We start from the raw sequence: 23,867 nt of genomic DNA on the forward strand, positions 1-23,867 counted from the left end.
AAAAAACCCAGATCACAAAAAAAACCACCCAATTCACCTCCCCAAATCACCAAAAAAACACCCAAAATCACCAAAAACACCCCCAAAATCACACCAAAAAAATTCTCCAAATCACCAAAAAAAACCCAGATCACAAAAAATCCTCCTCAAATCACCAAAAACACACCCAAAATCACCAAAAAACGCCCCAAATCACCAAAAAAAACGCCCAAAATCACCACAAAAACCTCCCCAAATCACCAAAAAAACCACCCAAATTCAACAAAAACTTCCCCAAATCACCAAAAAAAACACCCAAATCACCAAAAAAATTCTCCAAATCCGGAAAAAAAACCCAGATCACAAAAAAAAAACACACAAATCACCAAAAAAACCTTCCCAAAATCAGCAAAAAAAACCGCTGAATCAGCAGAAACCAGCCCAAATTTGGGGATTTTGGGTGGGTTTGGGCTCAGGAATTGGGGTGAAAATGACCAAAAACGGGAGTTTGGGGTTCACCCACCGGTTCACGTCCACGTCCTTCCCCGTCTGCTGCGCGGCCACCAACTCCTGGATGATGTCAGCGATGGCCATCACCATCAGCTCCGCCTGGCTCTGCTCCCCTCCTGAAAAAATGGGGTGAAAAAGGGCAAAAATGGTTAAAAATGCAAAAAAAATGGGAAAAAACGGCGAAAAAATGGGGAAAAACGGGGAAAAAATGGGGAAAAAATGGGGAAAAAACGGGGGAAAATCAGAGATTTGGCTGCTCCTGGATGATGTCAGCGATGGCCATCACCATCAGCTCCGCCTGGCTCCGCTCCCCTGCGGAAAAAATGGGGTGAAAAAGGGCAAAAATGGTTAAAAATGGGGAAAAAATGGGTGAAATGGGGAAAAATGGGGAAAAATTGGCAAAAAACGGGGAAAAAATGGGGGAAAATGAGAGATTTTCCTGCTGCTGGATGATGTCAGCGATGGCCATCACCATCAGCTCCGCCTGGCTCCGCTCACCTGCGGAAAAAATGGGGTGAAAAAGGGGAAAAATGGTTAAAAATGCAAAAAAAATGGGAAAAAACGGCGAAAAAATGGGGAAAAACGGGGAAAAAATGGGGAAAAAAGGGGCAAAATCAGAGATTTCGCTGCTGCTGGATGATGTCAGCGATGGCCATCACCATCAGCTCCGCCTGGCTCCGGTCATCTCCTGAAAAAATGGGGTGAAAACGGGCAAAAATGGTTAAAAATGGGTAAAAATGGGGAAAAACGGGGAAAATGGGGAAAAATGGGGAAAAAACGGGCAGAAATGGGCAAAAAATGGGTAAAATTGGGAAAAATGGGGAAAAAACGGGGGAAAAATGGGGAAAATTGGGGGGAAAATGGCAAAAAATGGGGGAAAATGGGGGAAAATGGGCAAAAACGTGGAAAATTAGCAATAAATGGGGGAAAATGGGGAAATATTGGTGGAAAACGGGAAAAAATGAGAAAATCCCCCACACGTTATAGGACAGAAATCTCTCCTATTATAGGGAATAAATTCCTCCCATTATAGGGAATAAATCCCCTCATTTTAGGGAATAAATCTCTCCGATTATAAGGAATAAATCCCCCCGTTTTAGGGAATAAATCGCTCCCGTTATAGGGAATAAATTCCCCCGTTTTAGGGAATAAATCCCTCAAGTTATAGGGAATAAATCCCCCCGTTTTAGGGAATAAATCCCTCCCGTTTTAGGGAATAAATCCCTCAGGTTATAGGGAATAAATCCCTCAAGTTATATGGAATAAATCCCCCCGTTTTAGGGAATAAATCCATCAGGTTATAGGGAATAAATTCCCCCGTTTTAGGGAATAAATCCCTCAGGTTATAGGGAATAAATGCCCCCGTTATAGGGAATAAATCCCCCCCGTTATAGGGAATAAATGACCCCTTTTAATGGAATAAATGCCCCCCTTTTATGGAATAAATCCCCCCCTTTTTATGGAATAAATCCCTCAGGTTATAGGGAATAAATCGCTCCCTTTACCCGCCCTCACACAATTTGAAGCCGTTTCCCCTCATCCCATCCCGGTTCCCCCCGAGCCTCCTTTCCTCCAGGCCGAGCCCCCTCAGCCCCCACAGCCGCCGCCGCCCCGGAGCCGCTCCAGCCCCTCCGGTCTCGTTATTTAATTTTATTTTTATTTTTATTTTTATTTTTATTTTTATTTTTATTTTTATTTTTTACCTTTTCCGTTTTTCCGTTTCTGCTTCATCCCGCCGGGTCCCGCGGCCTAGGCCGCCGCGCTGCCGTAAAGCAACGCCGCCGCGCGCCGTCGCGAAAGAGGCGTAAAGTGTCGTGCGGCACATGGGGTGTGGTTCCCATAGCAACCGGCAGGGGAAGCCCGGAGCGCACCGCGAATCGATCAGGGAATCGATCAGGGAATCGATCAGGGAATCGATCAGGGAATCAATCAAGGAATCGATCAGGGAATCGATCAGAGAATCGATCAAGGGATCGGTCAAGGAATCGATCAGGGAATCAATCAAGGAATCAGGGAATCAATCAAGGAATCGATCAAGGGATCGATCAGGGAATCAACCAAGGAATCAACCAAGGAATCAATTAAGGAATCAATCAGGGAATCAACCAAGGAATCGATCAAGGAATCGATCAAGGAATCGATCAAGGAATCAATCCAGGAATCAGCCAAGGAATCAATCAAGGAATCAACCAGGGAATCAATCAAGGAATCGATCAAGGAATTAGTCAATGAATCAACCAAGGAATCAATCAAGGAATCAAACAAGGAATCAATCAAGGAATCAATCAGGGAATCAATCAAGGAATCAACCAAGGAATCAATCAAGGAATTAGTCAATGAATCAACCAAGGAATCAATCAAGGAATCAAACAAGGAATCAATCCAGGAATCAATCAAGGAAACAATCAAGGAATCAATCCAGGAATCAATCAAGGAATCAATCTAGGAATAAATCAAGGAATCAGTCAAGGAATCAATCAGGGAATCAATCAAGGAATCAGCCAAGGAATCAATCAGGGAATCAATCAATGAATCAACCAAGGAATCAATCAAGGAATCAGTCAATGAATCAACCAAGGAATCAATCAAGGAATCAAACACGGAATCAATCCAGGAATCAATCAAGGAATCAATCCAGGAATAAATCAGGGAATCAACAAGGACTCTATCAATGAATCAATCAAGGAATCAACCAAGGAATCAATCAAGGAATCAATCCAGGAATCAACCAAGGAATCAATCAGGGAATCAACCAAGGAATCAATCAAGGAGTCAATCAAAGAATCAATCCAGGAATCAGCCAAGGAATTGACCAAGGAATCAACCAAGGAATTGATCAAGGACTCAATCAAGGAATAAATCAAGGAATCACTCAAGGAATCACTCAGGAAATCAATCAAGGAATAACCGACTAAAAAGGGACAATTTCTGAATTTTTCAATTATAGGATCGTGCTATTTCCCCGTTAAAAATCGGTTTTTCATCGGGATTGTTCCCAAATTCCCGCCGGTGCTGGGATCCGCTCTGATGGGCTGAGGATCAGCGCCCTCTCAGCACTAGGTGGTAGCAAAACATCGACTACAGGAGGGAAAAACCGACTAAAAAGGGACAATTTCTCAAATTCCAAGTAGTGGGATCATCCTATTTCACCGTTAAAATCCAGTTTTTCCCGGGGACTCCTTCCTAAATTCCCGCCGGTGCTGAGATCCTCCCTGATGGGCTGAGGATCAGCGCCCTCTCAGCACTAGGTGGTAGCAAAACATCGACTCCAGGAGGGAAAAACCGACTAAAACGGGACAATTTCTGAAATTCCCACTTGTTGGATCATCCTGTTTCACCGTTAAAATCCAGTTTTTCCCGGGGACTCCTTCCCAAATTCCCGCCGGTGCTGGGATCCGCCCTGAGGAGAACCGCGCGGGGCTGAGGCGGCCGCGCCCCCTCAGCGCTCGGTGGTAGCAAAACATCGACTACAGGAGGGAAAAACCGACTAAAAAGGGACAATTTCTCAAATTCCAAGTAATGGGATCATCCTATTTCCCCGTTAAATCCAGTTTTTCCCGGGGACTCCTTCCTAAATTCCCGCCGGTGCTGGGATCCGCCCTGAGGGGAACCGCGCGGGGCTGAGGCGGCCGCGCCCCCTCAGCGCTCGGTGGTAGCAAAACATCGACTCCGGAAGGAAAAAACTACTAAAAAGGGACAATTTCTGAAATTCTCAAAAATGGGATCGTGCTATTTCCCCGTTAAAAATCGGTTTTTCATTGGGATCTCGTTTCCAAATTCCCGCCGGTGCTGCGATCCGCCCTGAGGGGAACCGCGCGGGGCTGAGGCGGCCGCGCCCCCTCAGCGCTCGGTGGTAGCAAAACACCGACTACAGGAGGGAAAAACCGACTAAAAAGGGACAATTTCTCAAATTCCAAGAGGTGGGATCATCCTATTTCACCGTTAAATCCAGTTTTTCTCGGGGACTCCTTCCTAAATTCCCGCCGGTGCTGGGATCCGCCCTGAGGGGAACCGCGCGGGGCTGAGGCGGCCGCGCCCCCTCAGCGCTCGGTGGTGGCAAAACACCGACTCCAGGAGGGAAAAAACGACAAAAAAAAAGGGACAATTTCTGAATTTCTCAATTATGGGATCGTGCTATTTCCCCGTTAAAAATCGGTTTTTCATCGGGATTTCGTTTCCAAATTCCCGCCGGTGCTGGGATCCGCCCTGAGGGGCTGAGGATCAGCGCCCCCTCAGCACTAGGTGATAGCAAAACACCGACTCCAGGAGGGAAAAACCGACTAAAAAGGGTCAATTTCTGAATTTCTCAATTATGGGATCGTGCTATTTCCCAGTTAAAAATCGGTTTTTCATCGGAATTTCGTTTCCAAATTCCCGCCGATGCTGGGATCCGCCCTAAGGGGAACCGCGCGGGGCTGAGGCGGCCGCGCCCCCTCAGCGCTCGGTGGTAGCAAAACACCGACTCCAGGAGGAAAAAACCGACTAAAACGGGACAATTTCTGAAATTCCCACTTGTTGGATCATCCTGTTTCACCGTTAAAATCCAGTTTTTCCCGGGGACTCCTTCCCAAATTCCCGCCGGTGCTGGGATCCGCTCTGAGGGGAACCACGGGAGGCTGAGGCGGCCGCGCCCCCTCAGCGCTCGGCGGTAGCAAAACACCAACTCCAGGAGGGAAAAACCGACTAAAAAGGGACAATTTCTGAATTTCTCAATTATGGGATCGTGCTATTTCCCCGTTAAAAATCGGATTTTCATCGGGATTTCGTTTTCAAATTCCCGCCGGTGCTGGGATCCGCCCTGAGGGGAACCGCGCGGGGCTGAGGCGGCCGCGCCCCCTCAGCGCTGGGTGGTGGCAAAACATCGACTCCGGGAGGAAAAAAACTACTAAAAAGGGACAATTTCTGAATTTCTCAATTATGGGACCGTGCTATTTCCCCGTTAAAAATCGGATTTTCATCGGGATTTCGTTTCCAAATTCCCGCCGGTTCTGCGATCCGCCCTGAGGGGAACCGCGCGGGGCTGAGGCGGCCGCGCCCACTCAGCGCTCGGTGGTAGCAAAACATCGACTCCAGGAGGGAAAAACCGACTGAATTTTCCTGCCAAAAGGAGAAAAATCCCTCCTGGAGCCCCGCGGGTTCCCGGGGAGTGCACGGAGGAGGAGCAGGGAAGAGGAATGTCGTGTTTGAAGGGGGAAGAGGCTGTGGGGGTCCCTGGAAGCAAACCCAGCCCAGCCGAGGCGAGGCTGGATATTGGAAAAAGCTTTATTTTTTGGGAAAAGGTTCTTCACTAAAGAGTTGGGCACTGAATAGGATCCCCAGGGAATGGTGGCATTTCCAAGGCTCTAGGACAACGCTCTCAGGGAGGGATTTTTGTGGTGTCTGTGCAGGGCCAGAGTTGGATTTGATGATTCTTCCGGCTCAGGATTTTCCGTGATTCCCAAAATGTCACCATGTCCCACACAGTAGTTGTGCCCTCACCTCTTTGGGAGGATTTGGAAGCCCTAAAGCCCTCAGCAGCCTGCGATGATCCCAGATCTGACCCTGCTTAAAGAGGAAGGCTGGACCAGAGGTCTCCTGGAGTCTATTGCATCCCAAATTCTGCATCAATCCTATAAAATCAGCTTGGGGTTCTTCTGTGAACATCCAGCGACTTCTAAAACTCACATGAGCTCCTGGAGACAGGGATTTCCTCGGCTCTTGTTTGGGGAATTGGAAACTGTTTGGTTGTTGCTGTTTGTCGCCAGCTCCCAAATCTCCTCCCTGGTCAATCCCTGGATCCTGGTGGCTCAGGAACGTGCCCGTGAGCAGAGGGGAAATGCTGCCTGCATGAAAAAAACCCATAAAGCTCAGGCTAAGTGCTTGGAAAATGGAGTTCTGTGGGAGTTCCTGGAGTTGGATTTCCTGCACGCTGGAGAGGTGGAGATGAAGCGGAATTTTTGCTGTTTGTGCTCCTGGAGCTGGGCTGTTGTTGGTTGGGATGCTCGGGGACACTTGAGCCAAACACTCAAAATTGAATTTATTTATTTTTGTGGCGAGGATTCGGCTCCTTCAGCGCTTCCAGCAGAGGCCGGGAGGAGTTCCGAGAGCGTTTTCCCTGCTCAGCAGTCCCCGGGATCTGAATGGGATCCTGGAGGATTTATTTCTTGGGAAAATCATGATTTAAGTTTAGATTTCGTACAGAGATTCCTTCACGTTAGAAAGGACCTTCAGCCAGGTTGTTGCTGGTGCCACCAGCTCCCAAATCTCCTCCCTGGTCAATCCCTGGATCCTGGTGGCTCAGGAACCTGCGTGGATGGAAAACCAGGAGTGGGGAGCAGCAGAGAAGAGGCAGCAAGGAGAAAACCCCACTAAATGTCAGATGAGACTGAGGGGAGATGCTGGCAGTGAGGATTTGTGGGATGGGCAAAAACTTCCTTGGATGATCTCCAGATCCAGAGGCTGTGGTGAGTTTTTCTGGGGCTGCGGGGCAGAAAAGGGCACGAGGAAGGAGCTCTTCCATGGGGTGGGACATTTTAAAAGACTTTCTCTGTGTCTGAGGTTGGCATGAGGGCGTTTGGAAATCAGATCCCGGGGTGGAACGGGCTGAAATAGGATTTAAATCATCCTCCAGCAGGCACAAAGGGATGGATTTCAAATATTCCCATATCCTTGTGCTTCCCTAAAAACAATTCCTCACTCAGTCCTGGGGGGATTTCAAATATTCCCATATCCTTGTGCCTCCCTAAAAACAACTCCTCACTCAGCCCTGGGGGGATTTCAAATATTCCCATATCCTTGTGCTTCCCTAAAAACAACTCCTCACTCAGCCCTGGGGGGATTTCAAATATTCCCACATCCGTGTGCCTCCCTAAAAACATCGACTTCAGGAGGAACAAACCAACTAAAAAGGGACAATTTCTGAAGTTCTCACTAATGAGATCCTGCTATTCTTCAGTTAAATCCCGTTTTTCCCCGGGGTCTTGCTCCCAAATTCCCTAAAAATTCCTGAGTGAGGACTAAAATCTCCTCCCCTGCTCCTTATCAGCTTCATCCACTGATTCCAGCACTTTTATCTTGCTTTTATTTCCTCTCTTTGGCTGCTCTCCCTTTGCCACGAGGTCTCCACGATTTTCCAGAACCATCCATTAACCCTTTCTGCCCCAGTGGCTCTGCTGAGGCTTTGCTCTTCTCCTCCTGCTCCCACTTCCCTGGCTCACATTTCCTCATCTCCCACCTCTCCACACGAGCCGGGCATTCCCAAAAATCCTCCCACCTCCTGCCCCCATCCACATAAGCCACACTTTTTTTTTTTTTTTCCCCAAATTTCTGCTTCTTTAGCTCAGAATCCTCAGGAAAATTCCATTTTGGGAGCCATACATTCCCAAAAATCCTCCCACCTGCTGCCCCCATCCACATAAGCCACATTTTTTTTTTCCCTTTCCCCAAATTTCTGCTTCTTTAGCTTGGAATCATCAGGAAATTTCCATTTTGGGAGCCATACATTCCCAAAAATCCTCCCACCTGCTGCCCCCATCCACATAAGCCACACTTTTTATTTATTTTTCCCTCAAATTTCTGCTTCTTTAGCTCGGAATCATCAGGAAAATTCCATTTTGGGAGCCGAGCATTCCCAAAAATCCTCCCACCTGCTGCCCCCATCCACATAAGCCACACTTTTTATTTATTTTTCCCTCAAATTTCTGCTTCTTTAGCTCGGAATCATCAGGAAAATTCCATTTTGGGAGCCGGGCATTCCCAAAAATCCTCCCACCTGCTGCCCCCATCCACATAAGCCACACTTTTTATTTTTTCTTCCCCCAAATTTCTGCTTCTTTAGCTCAGAATCATCAGGAAATTTCCATTTTGGGGGCCATACATTCCCAAAAACCCTCCCACCTGCTGCCCCCATCCACATAAGCCACATTTTTTTCTTCCCCCAAATTTCTACTTCTTTAGCTCGGAATCATCAGGAAAATTCCATTTTGGGAGCCGGGCATTCCCAAAAATCCTCCCACCTGCTGCCCCCATCCACATAAGCCACAGTTTTTTTTTTCCTTTCCCCAAATTTCTGCTTCTTTAGCTTAGAATCATCAGGAAAATTCCATTTTGGGAGCCGAGCATTCCCAAAAATCCTCCCACCTGCTGCCCCCATCCACATAAGCCACACTTTTTTTTGTTTTTTTTCTTCCCCCAAATTTCTGCTTCTTTAGCTCAGAATCATCAGGAAAATTCCATTTTGGGAGCCGGGCATTCCCAAAAATCCTCCCACCTGCTGCCCCCATCCACATAAGCCACACTTTTTATTTTTTCCTTCCCCAAATTTCTGCTTCTTTAGCTCGGAATCAACAGGAAATTTCCATTTTGGGAGCCATACATTCCCAAAAATCCTTCCACCTGCTGCCCCCATCCACATAAGCCACACTTTTTATTTTTTCTTCCCCCAAATTTCTGCTTCTTTAGCTCAGAATCCTCAGGAAAATTCCATTTTGGGAGCCGAGCATTCCCAAAAATCCTCCCACCTGCTGCCCCCATCCACATAAGCCACAGTTTTTATTTTTTCTTCCCCCAAATTTCTGCTTCTTTAGCTTGGAATCATCAGGAAAATTCCATTTTGGGAGCTGGGCATTCCCAAAAATCCTCCCACCTGCTGCCCCCATCCACATAAGCCACACTTTTTATTTTTTTTTTTTCCTTCCCCCAAATTTCTGCTTCTTTAGCTCAGAATCCTCAGGAAAATTCCATTTTGGGAGCCGAGCATTCCCAAAAATCCTCCCACCTGCTGCCCCCATCCACATAAGCCACACTTTTTATTTTTTTCTTCCCCCAAATTTCTGCTTCTTTAGCTCGGAATCATCAGGAAAATTCCATTTTGGGAGCCGGGCATTCCCAAAAATCCTCCCACCTGCTGCCCCCATCCACATAAGCCACACTTTTTATTTTTTCTTCCCCCAAATTTCTGCTTCTTTAGCTTGGAATCATCAGGAAAATTCCATTTTGGGAGCCGAGCATTCCCAAAAATCCTCCCACCTGCTGCCCCCATCCACATAAGCCACATTTTTTTTTTCTACCCCCAAATTTCTGCTTCTTTAGCTCAGAATCCTCAGGAAAATTCCATTTTGGGAGCCGGGCATTCCCAAAAATCCTCCCACCTGCTGCCCCCATCCACATAACATCCACAGACAACATAAGTACATCTGATTTTATTCTGATTAATTTCTGTCGCTCTGCTGGTATTCCGAGGATAATTGACTTGGCTCAACACGCTCCTGGGCAGTTCTGTTTATTATTTTAAAGCATCATTTTAAAGCTTCGATCTTCTCTTAATAACTTTTTTTTTAAATAAAGTACAAAAATAAGTACAAAAAATTTATAAATCAGGGAAGGTTTAAGCTTTAAAATGTGCTTTAAAATGGACAGAGCCTGTCCAAGACCACTCAGATCCCGGGAATTGTACAATTCCAGGGAATATTGATGGGGAAAGATAAACCACTGACATAATTTCCATCTTTGGAACGTGGATCTGACCTCAACTGCTGCCTAATGGAAACAAAACAAATAAAAAATCTTGGATTTAGGAAGCCAAGGAAGAACCTGTGGAGAAATCGGTTTAATTTGGTTTCCTATGTAAAAAAAAAAAAAGGCTGGTGAGGAGAGATCTGCAATTCCAAATTCCAGGGAATGATGCTGGTGAATGCTTTGCTTTGTTCCACCTCACTTTAAATTCTCAAAATTTCACTTTCTTCATCAAAATCCATCAGTCTCTCTCCTGCATAATGAACAGGTCTGAGGATACAGGAGATAATTCCCATCTGCAAGTTCCTGGCTGAGTTTTTGGGAGGTGGCAGCTCAGATTTGTCGGGTTTTATGGTTTTGTGTTGGTTGGGATTAACTTGTCCTTCCAAGCACACAGGAAAACCAGAAAAAAAACCCCCAAATTCTGGGAGAGGGAACTGCACTGAACTGTAAAATTAAATATTTGGATGCTCTCAAATCAATGATTTGGATGCTCCGTGTCCGTGGAATGCCGCGGTGTTCCCAAAATCTGGGAATCCCTGAGGGGACACAGATGAATCTGCTCCCAGAGCAGAAGTTTCCTCCTGATCCACGTTGAAACATCCTTGAGTTGCACCAGGGGAGGATGAGGTTGGACATCAGGAGCAATTTCTTCACGGAAAGAATGGAATCTTCATCCCACTGAATGGAATCCCCGTTCCTGGGAGCGTCCGGAAAACCCGTGGACACGGTTTAAAGGAAGATGGGGGCAGATTTGGGGATCTAAAAGGTCTTTTCCATCCTGAATAACTCTGTGACTCTGTGATTGGAGGTTGGAATTTCCCCTGAAATGTGATTTTTGTCCATGAACGCTGAGGATTCCTGCGCTTGCCGTGATTTTTCCCGATGCGTGGAAAGGTTCCGTTTCGTCCCAGATCTCGGGTGAATATCCTCAAAAACTGCTCTTGGTTTCATTTTCTGGGAATTTCCCAAATTGCAGAAAAGACCAATGAAAGAGAAAGAGAAGAGCGAGCACGGGATTCCCAATCTCTTAAATCCCAGCTCCTCGTGGATCCACGTGCAAATCCAGAGTGTTGGATTTGATTTCCTTCTCGCCGTCGTAAGGGAAAAGATGGAATTGCTTTAACGTGAGAAGGGAATTCTGTCTCCAGGTTTTTCCATGGGATGTGCCCCAGGATGTCCAAATGATCCACAGGCGACCTCCCGTGAGATCCAGCAGCTCAGGCAAGGATCTAAGGAAGCTTCTCCGTGGACAAAGTTCCGGAAATTCCGGGTGTGCCCAGAGGGAAAAGGAACGTAGCACCAGCCACAGGAAAACAGGTTCAGATCCCAAAGCCAGCAGGAACTTTCCTGCCGTTTTCCCAAATGTTCTTTTGGATGAAGGATGCTGTGGATCCTCCCTTACTCCGTGTCGGATCCGTGGTTGGATGAAGGAACGTGCCAGGGCTGAGCCTCAAACGGAGGAGGTGCTGCATGAGAGAAAAAAGATAAAAATCAGACTTGGAAAATTCGGATTAACTCAGAGCATTCGGGTTCTAAAAGTATTGAAGTGCTCAGTCAGTCCTTGGGATTTTAGTGGAATTTAATATCTCAAATAGATTTCCAAATCTGGATTGAGTGGGAAGATTATTCCCACTCGGGATCTCGTTGTAGGGAAAAATAATCATCAATCAGAACATTTTCCCTTTTTCTGTCCCCTCCTGACAACCTGGCAAATCCCAGCTGGAAAAAAAAGCCCATCCAAAATTGGGATGTTTGATTTGGGAAGAGCCTGGCGGATCTCACACAGGTCTGGGAGAGGTCACTGAAGGAATTACGAGAGAATTTGTGTCTCTGTGACACAAAAAAACCCAAAACACAGTTTTTCCTTGCAGAACTGCCCCAAATCCCCTCAGGGATCATTTCCTCAGTGGTGTGGGTAGATTCTTCCCCTCCTAACCCCTTCCTCTTCCAGAGTTTTTAATTTTCCTGGATGCAGCTTGGGATGGGATTTGGCACATCCCGGCCTGTCCTGGAACCCTCCATGTCCCATTCCCTGCAGGAATTCCCAGTTCTCCCACATCCTGACAGCACTGGAATTCTCCTCATGGAAAAGCTCAGAGAGACTCCAACACCTTCTCCCCATTCCCAGTTTTATCCGGGATTCCAGGATCAGGGGCCTGTTTTATGGAAACCTCGTATGGCTTCAGCCCCATGAGGGAACGGGATTTTCCAGCCTGATCCTGGTGGTTTTATGGCCGGGATGTGTTGATGTTCTGCTTCCTGCTTGTGTTTTCCTTCGGCATCATCCATGGACTCGTGGAATTGTTGAGGTTGGAAAAGTTCTCCAAGACCGTGGAGTCCACTGCCACGTCCACCACGGATCCGTGTCCCCAAGTGCCACATCCACAGGGATTTTAAATCCCTCCAGGGATGGGGACTCCACCCCGGGGCAGCCGTGCCAGGGCTGGACAACCCTTCCAGCAAAGGAAATATTCCTAAAATCTATTTAAATCCAATCCCTAATCCGGTCCAATCCAAGCATTCCGGAGCTTTCCTGATCTATTTCTTGGATCCTTTCTCTCCTCACAGGGATTTGGGATCTCTGGTTTGCACTGTGGATTCTCCTCGTGGAGATGAACCCATGGATCTGCTGAAAAGGCAAAGCTTGGGAGATCCAAAGGGATCCTGGAGGTGTCCATGTGCTCCATCATCTCCTGTCTAGATGGGATCACCAATAATTACCGGATAATTATTCACCTGTAGGATCTCCCATCACTGCGCCCCGGTGTCTTTCCTAAAATCCCAACAGCATTCCATCAAAATCCTCTTTTTCTTTGCTCCCTCTGCATTCTTCACCGATTTTGCACAAAAACCCACCAGCGGTCACAGAGTGAACTCCTCAGGGTGACAACCACCAGGTGGACCACCAGGACTTCCCAGAGACCCCAAAAAGGCTTTTCCAGCCGGCTCCGGACCCTGGGCAGCTTCGGGATGCACCGGGAAGAGCTTCCACAGCCAAGGCCATGGAAACGGCATCGGATCCTGTCGCTCTGCCTCCTCGTTTTTGGGAATTCTGGGTTCCCCGGGTTCTCAGCCCCCAAGAGCAGCTCCAGGAGAGCTGAAGAGGAACTTGGGACGAGGGATGGAGCGCCAGGACACAGGGAATGGCTGTGGAAGTGGAAAAGAGGAGATTTGGGTGGGATTAGGGAAGGAACTCCTGGAATTCCCAGAGAAGCTGTGGCTGCCCCTGGATCCCTGGGAGTGTCCAAGGAAAGGCTGGACAGGGCTTGGAGCACCGCGGGACAGCAGAAGGTGGTGGAGGTGGAACTGGATGGGATTTGAGGTCACTTCCCACCCAAAGCATTCCATGATTCCGCGATTCCGCGGTGTGGGTGCTGTCTCCAGAGCAGCTCCCCGAGGACAGGACACTCACGTGGGGACGCGGTGTCCACCCTGGTGGCATCTCCGGCTGCTCTGTGCCGCGGTTCCGGCGCTCGAACAGGGCCCGGGCGGATCCCGGCGTTCCGGTGGGAGCTCCGGGCGGGCACGGACCCGGGGTGGAGAGGTCGGGCCCGGATGGGATGGGATGGGCTTTGGGATGGGATCGGGATCCGCAGGGAGGGAAAACTGGGAATGGGAAATGGGAAATGGGAAATGGGAAATGGGAAATGGGGAATGGGAAATGGGAAAGGGAAAGGGGAAAGGGAAAGGGAAAGGGGAAAGGGGAAAGGGAAAGGGGAAAGGAAAAAAGGGGAAATGGGAAAGGGGAAAGGGGAAAGGGAAAAGGGAAAGGGGAAAAGGGGAAAGGGAAAGGGGAAAGGAGAAAAGGGAAAGAGGAAAGGGGAAAGGGAAAGGGGAAAGGGAAAAAGGGAAAGGGGAAATGGGAAAGGGGAAAAGGAAAGGGGAAAGGGGAAAAGGGAAAGGGGAAAGGGGAAAGGGAAAGGGGAAAAGGGGAAAGGGGAAGGGGAAAGGGGAAAAGGGAAAGGGGAAAGGGGAAAGGGAAAGGGGAAAAGGAAAGGGGAGAGGGGAAAGGGGAAAGGGAAAGGGGAAAGGGAAAGGGGAAAGGGGAAAGGGAAAGGGGAGAGGGGAAAGGGGAAAGGGGAAAGGGAAAGGGGAAAAGGGAAAAGGGAAAGGGGAAAGGGAAAGGGGAAAGGGAAAAGGGGAAAGGGAAAAGGGAAAAGGGAAAGGGGAAAAGGAAAGGGAGAAGGGAAAGGGGAAAAGGGAAAGGGGAAAAGGGAAAGGGGAAAGGGGAAAGGGGAAAAGGAAAGGGAAAAGGGAAAAGGGAAAGGGGAAAAGGGAAAGGGGAAGGGGAAAGGGGAAAGGGGAAAGGGAAAGGGGAAAGGGGAAAAGGGAAAAGGGAAAGGGGAAGGGAAAGGGGAAAGGGGAAAGGGAAAGGGGAAAGGGGAAAGGGAAAGGGGAAAGGATGTTCCAAGAAGGGAAGTTCCAGGAAGGGAAAAGGGAAAAGGAAGGGAAATGGGAAGAGGGAAAAGGGAAGGGAAAAGGGAAGGGATTTTGGAAGAGAGAAGAAGAGAAGAGAAGAGAAGAGAAGAGAAGAGAAGAGAAGAGAAGAGAAGAGAAGAGAAGAGAAGAGAAGAGAAGAGAAGAGAAGAGAAGAGAAGAGAAGAGAAGAGAAGAGAAGAGAAGAGAAGAGAAGAGAAGAGAAGAGAAGAGAAGAGAGAAGAGAAGAGAAGAGAAGAGAAGAGAAGAGAAGAGAAGAGAAGAGAAGAGAAGAGAAGAGAAGAGAAGAGAAGAGAAGAGAAGAGAAGAGAAGAGAAGAGAAGAGAGAAATCATCATCTCCAATAACTTCAGAGGGACTGAAAGCATTGGAATCCACCGGGAAATTCTATACATTCTATAAATTTCATTCCCAAATTCTATTCCATTGATTTTATAGAATAAAATCAATAAATATTGATTCTATCAATTTTATGCCTAAATTACATCCCTTAATGATATTCCTAAAAAATAAAGCCAAAATCTGCTTTATTTGAGCTGTGCTGCGGTGCCTTAAGGACAGAAGGACCCAATTAGAAATTGGTGCCAGTAAAGCTAAACCCACATTAATTAATTCTCCATACCAATTAATATGTTAATGCCCAAATTCTCCCCTGTGCACGTCCCCAGGCTTGGTCAGTGTTCAAAGACTCAAATAAAAGTGTAACTTTTATTTAGTATAAAAATTAAGCAAAAAAAATATTCATAACCCAGTTTATTCCTTGAGAAGATCCCAAAACTTTAAAAAAAAAATCCCCCAGATTCTGGAGGAGAACAGCTCGTGGGTTTTGATACAAATTATTTGGTAAGGATAGAGAACAAACATTATTGTGTCGAATGAAGAAAATTTAAAGTAAGGTTCATAAAATATAAATACACATTGCACAGGACTGTGTGCTGGGAATTGTGGATTTTTCTCTCAGCTATTCCCACTTCTTGGAAATGGAATTTTGACTCGGAACATCAATTCCCCATCAAAACACCATGGAAAAAAATCCACTCCTGCCTTCAAATCCTACAACCTCATCACCTCAGGACGCAGGCAGGGAGGAAGGGACGACTGATCCTGTCAAAAAAGAATTTATTTAAGGACTAAAAATAATTTTTGGAAAGCTAAAAAGAACTGGGGAGCAGCAGGGAGGGTGAGGCAGAGCCAGCCCCGCGTTGCTGCCATCGATCCACCCAGTTTTACCTTTTCCCAGAAAAACCTGGGAATTTCCAGGTCAGAGTGACGCCCTTGGAGTGTCCTTAAAGCCTTTCCTTGGATAAAGACGGGCAGGAATTCCCTGCACAGCTCCACGTGCAGAACCCTTCATTCCAAACCTAATTAACTCCACTCGCTGTAATTTACCCTTTATTCTAATTGAGCCCTCGGACGTTAATTTACATTTCCATGATTAGCAACAAACTCCAAACCCTCCCAGGTTTTCTCATTCACCGCAGGGAAACGTGGAGCCACTGGATGTCCCCTTAATTAGGTGTTTATTCTTATTTTGGCTGAGCCTCCTGGGCTGGGAGCTCCATCTAAAAACCCTTTTTTACATCTTCATTGTTGGCTGGAATATTCTTTATTTTCACCTGCGCTCTGCACTTGGATCATTGATTTATTTGAGGGTTTCATCTTAATTTGACTCGCTGTTTGCTCGCCTTGGGCATTTATTCTTTCATCCCATTCTTCTAAGGGTTTGCTGAAAGATTTCCACATTAAGCCTCTTTATTTAGGCTTCATTAAATAAGAACCTTTTCAAAGGCCTTTCATTTCAGGTTTCCCGATGCTACCTTTAATAAGAAATGGAAATTAATTTTGGGATTATTACTAGAGAATTATATTTGTGTTTATTTTTACTTTTTCTTACGCATCAGCCTGGTTTAACCTGGGTTTTATTTGTTTTTAGTGCTCATTTATGGCTGCCCAGCCCTGGAACAGCTGCCCAGAGCTCCAGTGGAGCCCCATCCCTGGAGGGATTAAAAATCCCTCTGGAAGTGACACTTGGGGACATGGATCAGTGGTGGCAGGGAATGATCGGGCTGGATTATCTTAAAGATCTTTTTGAACTTCAACAATTCCGCGATTCTCTGATTTTTTTTATCACTTAAATGCTTCCTGATTGGAGTTGCGGGTTAATTAACTTGAAGATCACATAACTTTCCTAAAATATAGGTAAAGAAAATCAAATTCACTCATTTTTTTACTTGGAAATGAGATCCTCCCACTTGTGGCCTGGCAATAAAACAACTCGAAATTGGGAAGTTGGAAGGGAAGGGATTGGAACCCTGGATGTTGAGAATTTTAGATTTTCTGAATTTGACCTGAGCTTCCAAAATTAAATTATAGCACTGGGATTACAAGCATGGAGTTTGAATAGAAATGTGTAATATCACAAAGTGGAAAACTTCAAGTTTGGGGTTTTAGAAAATAGTAATAAATATAAACAAGGTGGAGGTTTTAGGGCAGAGGATGATCCGTTTTCTTCACCCTGTTCTCCATGGGTTTGGGTGGTTTTGTGTAATCGGATAAAAAAGTCCACATTGCAGGCCACAGGTGGCTGGTTATTGGGTTAAAATTAAAAATAATTCTTTACTTTTATTCTATTCTTTTATTCTATTCTTTCTTTAATTCTTTTATCCTTAGAAGGTTTTGTAGAGGGAGAGGTGGGGAACACCGTGTTCCTTTCCAGGCTGCAGCTCCATTTTTGGTTTGTTAGGGTGAAGTGCTACAGAACTCACTGCTCGTGAGACTGCGACAGAGATAAGAACTATTGAAGCTCTGAGTCCAAACAAGAAATTCCATCTCGAGCATTTAACAGCAAAAAGAATTTAAAAAGTGTGAGGACGCTGATCTGCTGAGAGTGCAAAGCCGAAGACAGAGGCTGAAAAATGACATTTTCTGTGCCAGAATCCATTTCTTTGCAGGCAAGGCTGTATCTGGGTCAGGAGGATGCTTCCCCAGCTGGGAGACAATGCCTCTCTTTTTTGTCACCCTTTTTTTGCACAAGTCCCAGGCGTGCCCTGCCCTCCGCGCTCGGGGAGCGCCAGGTCGGCTCCCGGAGCCGCGACGCGCTGCTGAGCGCGGCCTCCTCCCGCCTCTCCTTTGTTCCCAGAGCCACAAAACCCCGTGGAATGTTCTGGAATGACTTCCCTGGGCTCCTTTCATGGGGGAATGTCCTGTTTGAGCAGCCCTGAGCACAAAGAGCTCTCAGTGCCGAGGTTTGGGGCTGCTTCGCTCGGGCTCAGGGTGCGCAGAACCAACCGACGTCGAACCGCGGTGATCGAAGTGTGGGAGTCCAGAGCTTCCATCTGGCTGCCCTGGCAGGGGTCAGAACCCCCCTGGACAGAGCCCCCAGAGACACTGGCTGTGATCTCTGTCCATGGAAAAGAGTTTTCAATCTTACAGGATGAATTACAAGCTCTGAGTGTTTGATATGAGCAATAATTAAGTGTGGCACAGGTGCAAAAGTGAAATTTTAAAATTCTAGATGAGGGGGTCAAAGGGGACAAGATGGAGGAAATTGGGCGTGTCTTGTCCTTTTTCTCCTTCTTCATGCCCTCCATGTTTCACTGTGGTGTTGGCATTTTTCTGTTGGTTCAGGCTGGGGACACACTGTTCAACGTAGGTGACAGATATTGGCACGTTATTGTAAATATAGCACAGGTAGTTTGTGGTATTTAATGTTTGTAACATCCCACTGAGGGGTGTTACACTGGTGCATTATTGTAAATATAGCACAGGTATTTATTGGTATTTAATGTGTGTAACATCCCACTGAGGGGTGTTACATTGGTGCATTATTGTAAATATAGCACAGGTAGTTTGTGGTATTTAATGTTTGTAACATCCCACTGAGGGGTGTTACATTGGCACGTTATTGTAAATATAGCACAGGTAGTTTCTGGTATTTAATGTTTGTAACATCCCACCGAGGGGTGTTACATCGGCACATTATTGTAAATATAGCACAGGGAGTTTGTGGTATTTAATGTTTGTAACATCCCACCGAGGGGTGTTACATTGGTGCATTATTGTAAATATAGCACAGGTAGTTTGTGGTATTTAATGTGTGTAACATCCCACTGAGGGCAGAGCTGCAGCAGGGCAGCAGAACATGGTAGAGAGAAACAAAAATAAACAACCTCAAAAACAGCACAGACAATTTATGATTTTTTTCTTTGGCTGCAGGGCTGGCAGAGATTTTCTACAATCTCAGAATCATCAACACCACAGATTCCGACACCGAAGGCGTGAGATTTTGGGAAAAGGCACAAGAGTTGTGGAAGAACTATGGCAGCACTTTGTGAAAAGCATGAAAAGGGGTTTTGGGGCAGAGGAGAGGATAAATAACAGAGTCACTCTCTGCACTGACAGCGCTGCTGTCCTGGCTTGTAAGATCAGCATGGATTCTATTGCCATCTGTAGGAGGTTGGGCAGTTTCTTCATCTCTCCCAAGAATAATATCCCACCGGGGAGATATCTTCTGTTAATGGGCCATTAATGACTCACTGCATGATGGAAAAGTGACATCATCCCATGGTGAGATGCTCCGCCCAGAGGGAGGAGCCAAGCAGCCATACCTGCATAAAATCAGCACTTTTTGAGACACTGGCAGCCATTTCGCTGGATTCCCAGAGGAGCAGCTTCTTCTCTGCTGGATTCCCAGAGGAAGACCAGGCCCAACATCTACCAGACCTTCAGAGAAAACTCCACCCTTCTAGAGATCACCGCGTCAGCAGCATTTCATCTGCCGCTCCAGGAGGAGCAGCCACCATTTAACTGGACTGCTACCAACACCCTGACTCCTCAAGGTGTCAGGTTTCTGACTCCATCATTTGTACTAATTACATTTTTTTTATTATTATTATTTTTATTTAGTTTTTCTCCTAGTAAAGAACTGTTATCCCATTCCCATATTGTTGCCTGAGAGTTTTTTTTTTAAATTGTGGTAATTCGGCGGGAGGGGGTTTACATTTTCCATTTCACAGGAGGCTTTTGCCTTCCTTCACAGCCTCCTCTCTTTTCAAACCAAGAAACTGTCCCTTCCCCACCCACGGCGATGTCTGGGATGCAGCGGGGAGATTCCCTCAGAGTTTGGTGTTCTCCTCCTGCCCAGGTTTTTCCCTGAGGGAACAACTCCGAGCTCCACCATCCCTGGAGCTGGAATCACACCCTGGTGACACTTGCCGGGGATTTCACCTCCCGGAGCGGAGTGGGTCCACGAGCTGCTCTCTTCTTCCTCTCGGCCTCCTGCCTGCTCAGGTCCGGGGTGTGGCCTCCTCCCTTGCTCCTCCTGCAGAGCAGAACGCGATAATTCCAATAAATTCCATGCACTTGCTGCCCTGGGGGTGATAAAAGTCAAATCCTTTGGGATTTGTGTTCTCTCAAGACGTGCCTTGAGATAACACATTTTTTATCTTGCCCCAAAGAGCACAATCAGCCACCGGGGCTCAGGGGAAGGTGGGAACTTCATTTTTTTTTGTTTTGTTTTGTTTTTTAAGTTGTGATAAATTCTGGCACTCAAACACAAGCTGAGGACTCAGTGATTTAAGTTAAGTCTGCCTAAGGTGTTACAGCTCCTTGGGGAAATTCACAGGAAAGAAGTTGAGCTGAATCGATTTGGGAGTTTTCAGTGAAGTCTGTGTGACCTGAAGTGTAAAAAAGGCTGGGGGCTGCCCCTCCAGCAAGGTTTATTCAGTGTTTTTTGTAGTCAAATAATTTTATACATAAATTTGCATATTTCTGGCAATATATGCAGCTGCTATTAAATTCAACACAATTAACTGGCAGAACAGGAATATTTCGGAGTGTGAAAATTAAGTGAATTGCACTGGAATATGGCCAGTAGCCACATTTTTTTTACAATATCAGGAGTAAAATCCAGACTCTGAGGCATTGTTATTTCTCAGCACTCGGGCAGGTTCATTATCCGGAGGCATTAATTCCACATTCAAATTCCGGGATATGGAATCTGGGAATTTAAAGCAGAAGCTCTGAGTGGTTCTCCCAGTGTCTCTGAGCAGCTAAAAAAGTAGGAATACAAAACCATGGATATAAAGGGCACAAATGGACTCTAAAATCAGCTTTTATCCTCTAAAAAACCAGGATCACACCACCAGCACGTCTCCAGTATTCCCTCATCCCAGTCCAGCGCCATAAAGTCAAATCCAGCATTTGAAACGGAAGAAAACCACAACCTGTTAATAAACCAAAAAAAGCCAAGAGAGATAATTCCCTCTAAAATATTCCAGCTGGGAATGAACTGGTCATTTTGGTGGCCCTGGCATTGTCCCAGGTTATGGTTGGACATCTTAAAGGTGTTTTTCCATCCTAAAAATGACGATGTGACCTTTGGGTAGAAATCAGCGCTGGCCTTGCGACTGTAAATATTGTTGTAAAATATTACTGTAAAATATTATTGTAAAATATTATTGTGAGTTATTAGTGTAAATTATTCATCTGAATTATTAGTGTAAATTATTATTGTAAATTTAGGTATCTGCTGCTGTCTTCTGGTGTCCAAATTGTGGTGTCAGGTCACCCCCGCAACCCCAGCTCCAGGTTGGGAAAATGCGAGGAGTGAGGACAAGGAAGAAGGACTCCCAGTGCTGAATTTGATGTTTTTTGCCCCGTTTTCCTCCCTTAAGGAATATTTTCCATTTCCACATTCCCACAGGGAGCTGGGTTGGTGTGGGAGTCCAGGACATCCCTCTGGCTGCCCTGGAAGGTCTCAGGGGGTCAGGAACCCCCCTGGACAGAGCCCCCAGAGACACTGGCTGTGATCTCTGTCCATGGAGATGAGTTTTCAATCTTACAGGATGAATTACCAGCTCTGAGTGTTTGATATCAGTAATAATTAAGTGTGACACGGGTGCAAAAGTAAAATTTTAGGATTCTAGATTAGGGGTCCAAAGGGGACAAGATGGAGGAAATTGGGTGTGTCTTGTCCTTTTTCTCCTTCTTCATGCCCTCCATGTTTCACTGTGGTGTTGGCATTTTTCTGTTGGTTCAGGCTGGGGACACACTGTTCAACGTAGGTGACAGATATTGGCACGTTATTGTAAATATAGCACAGGTAGTTTGTGGTATTTAATGTTTGTAACATCCCACTGAGGGGTGTTACATTGGTGCATTATTGTAAATATAGCACAGGTATTTATTGGTATTTAATGTGTGTAACATCCCACTGAGGGGTGTTACACTGGTGCATTATTGTAAATATAGCACAGGTATTTATTGGTATTTAATGTGTGTAACATCCCACTGAGGGGTGTTACATTGGTGCATTATTGTAAATATAGCACAGGTAGTTTGTGGTATTTAATGTTTGTAACATCCCACTGAGGGGTGTTACATCAGCACGTTATTGTAAATATAGCACAGGTAGTTTCTGGTATTTAATTAGTTTGTGGTATTTAATGTTTGTATCATCTCACTGAGGGGCAGAGCCCTGCAGGACACACAGAACCTGTTACAGATAAACAAAAACAAACAACCTCAAAAACAGCACAGACAATTTATTATTTTTTCTTTGGCTGTGGGGCTGACAGAGATTTTCTACAATCTCAGAACCATCATCAGCACAGCTTCAGGCTGGTTTTGAGCAGCACAGAAAGGGAGGGAGGAGCGAGGGGACGCGGGAGCACCGCGAGTCCTTCTCACGCCAGCGAGCCCCTCTTTGTCCGGAGCGGGGCCCGCGCCGCTGCAGCGCAATTACCGACAGCAATTATTTCCTCAGGACAATATCCAACTGTTTTTAGAGCCATAAATTACCCCAGGCTGGGGATGGGGGAAGGAGTTTTTGGCCGTGAGAAGGAGCAGGGCTCTGTCTTGAGGCGCAAGGCCGCGGCCTTGGCGCGGCTCCAGCGCGCGGCGGAATCGGAATTTGTTATCCGTGATCAAGTGGGAGGCGAATCTGTTGATTTATTGGCGAGCAGCAGCACAAACAGCAGATGCCTTCCAGCAGAACTCAGAGCTGTGCACGCAGAGCCCGACAGAAACGCCCTCCTGGGCCTCTGGAGGCGGATCAGAGCCCCACAGAAATATTTCCTAACTCGCTTCTGATAAAAATCTTTCACTTCCCCTATGCAATATTTTCTTTGTGCCCAGAGAGGCAAATCCTTGCTGATCTCTGGAGGATATTTGTTTTGTTTTTTTAAAGCTGCTTGGACAATTGAGGCAGAAAACAAACCAGACCTACCAGAAATCATCTCTGTGATAAATTACAACACCGATAGTCACAGCTATAATTTTATTGAGGGATTTTGATAACCCCTCCCAGGCAATTTGTCATCCAAGCCTGTCTGTATCTCTTATCACCTCACCACTCCCTCGGCTGCACGTCTGAGCCTTGCTATTCTTAATTTTCCTGCTCAGCGACTGGGAAGCTTTTCCCACACTGAACTAAACCCAAAACTGACGGAGCTCACCCTGGGTCGGGGGTGGCTCTGTGTGGTGGAAAATCTCTCCTCCAACCCGTGCTTCCAAAAAAAAGGCTCAGAAGTTTTCTGTTGTTTGGTCTCAAGGTAATTTATTGCAAATTATCTAAAAGATTTTCTTCTTGAGCTGCTCAGTTTGCTCACAGCTCAGGCAGAGGCACACACACACCCTGACATCCTCTCTGACTCCCGACTGCTTCTTCTCTCCCCGCCCAGGGGTGGTTGCTATCTTTTATATGGTACATTACATATTAAATGTTTACAGTTTTTCCACAATGCCTATTACCTATATTAAATGGTGCTTTTTTATCTTTTATATGGTACATTACATATTAAATATTTATAGTTTTGCCCCAATGCCTATTATCTATATTAAATGGTGCTTTTCTATCTGTTATATGATACATAACATATTAAATGTTTATATTTTTTCCCCAATGCCTATTACCTATATTAAATGATATTAAATGGTGCTTTTCTACTCTAAACCAATCTGTGAGTGCCAACATCACCCAAAAACTTTGAGGTAAGGAAGAATAAAGAGGGAGGACAGGACAGACCCAAATCCTCCATCTTAAATCTTCTGAGCCCCATGTACAAAACCAAAGCACTCAAAAATTCTTCCCTTTATTTTGTGACTACTTCTACTCTAATATCTAAAATTTGTGACTTTTTGTTCTTCCTGCAAGGTTGGTAAATCATTCCATGGTTCAAACCCAAAATCACAGCTGTTTCCAGCTGCTGCCAGGGTCTCAAATGCTTCTGAGCTGGGCCTGGAACATCCAAAAATGTCTGAGGGACGTTTTGAGTTCCGACAAAACCTCTCAGGGAACTTACTGGGGGATCTCTGTCCCATCTCCTTCCCTCCTTCTGGAGGGTTTCACTGAGCTCCTGGGCACAGTTTTTAGGGTACAAACCACCAAAGAAATCCAGCAAAAACACAAAATAGGTGTCAGTGATCATCCAGGTTGCAAATGAACCC

At 46.1% G+C, this 23,867-nt stretch overlaps 2 protein-coding genes across 3 annotated transcripts in view; both read right to left on the reverse strand.

The window, feature by feature from the left end:
* ELP3 (elongator acetyltransferase complex subunit 3) overlaps nt 1-2,322 on the reverse strand; it is a 145,760-nt gene extending 143,438 nt beyond the window's left edge. Inside the window, exons 1-2 of one of the 2 annotated variants that reach the window (XM_072926249.1) lie at nt 2,193-2,322; nt 503-605 (exon numbers count right to left, since the gene is read on the reverse strand). In XM_072926249.1, coding sequence (XP_072782350.1) covers nt 503-605; nt 2,193-2,220 — 131 coding nt within the window. In that variant the 5' untranslated portion in view covers nt 2,221-2,322. The remainder of the gene's footprint in view (nt 1-502; nt 606-2,192) is intronic. The other variant, XM_072926250.1, reaches the window with a different exon arrangement.
* Nucleotides 2,323-9,655: 7,333 nt separating this feature from the next.
* FBXO16 (F-box protein 16) overlaps nt 9,656-23,867 on the reverse strand; it is a 53,408-nt gene continuing 39,196 nt past the window's right edge. Inside the window, 4 exon segments of the mRNA XM_032747694.3 lie at nt 9,656-11,450; nt 13,397-13,554; nt 13,556-13,590; nt 19,635-19,740. Coding sequence (XP_032603585.3) covers nt 11,383-11,450; nt 13,397-13,554; nt 13,556-13,590; nt 19,635-19,740 — 367 coding nt within the window. The 3' untranslated portion in view covers nt 9,656-11,382.

This window comes from Taeniopygia guttata, chromosome 3, assembly GCF_048771995.1.
Source record: "Taeniopygia guttata chromosome 3, bTaeGut7.mat, whole genome shotgun sequence".
Classification (NCBI taxonomy): domain Eukaryota; kingdom Metazoa; phylum Chordata; class Aves; order Passeriformes; family Estrildidae; genus Taeniopygia; species Taeniopygia guttata.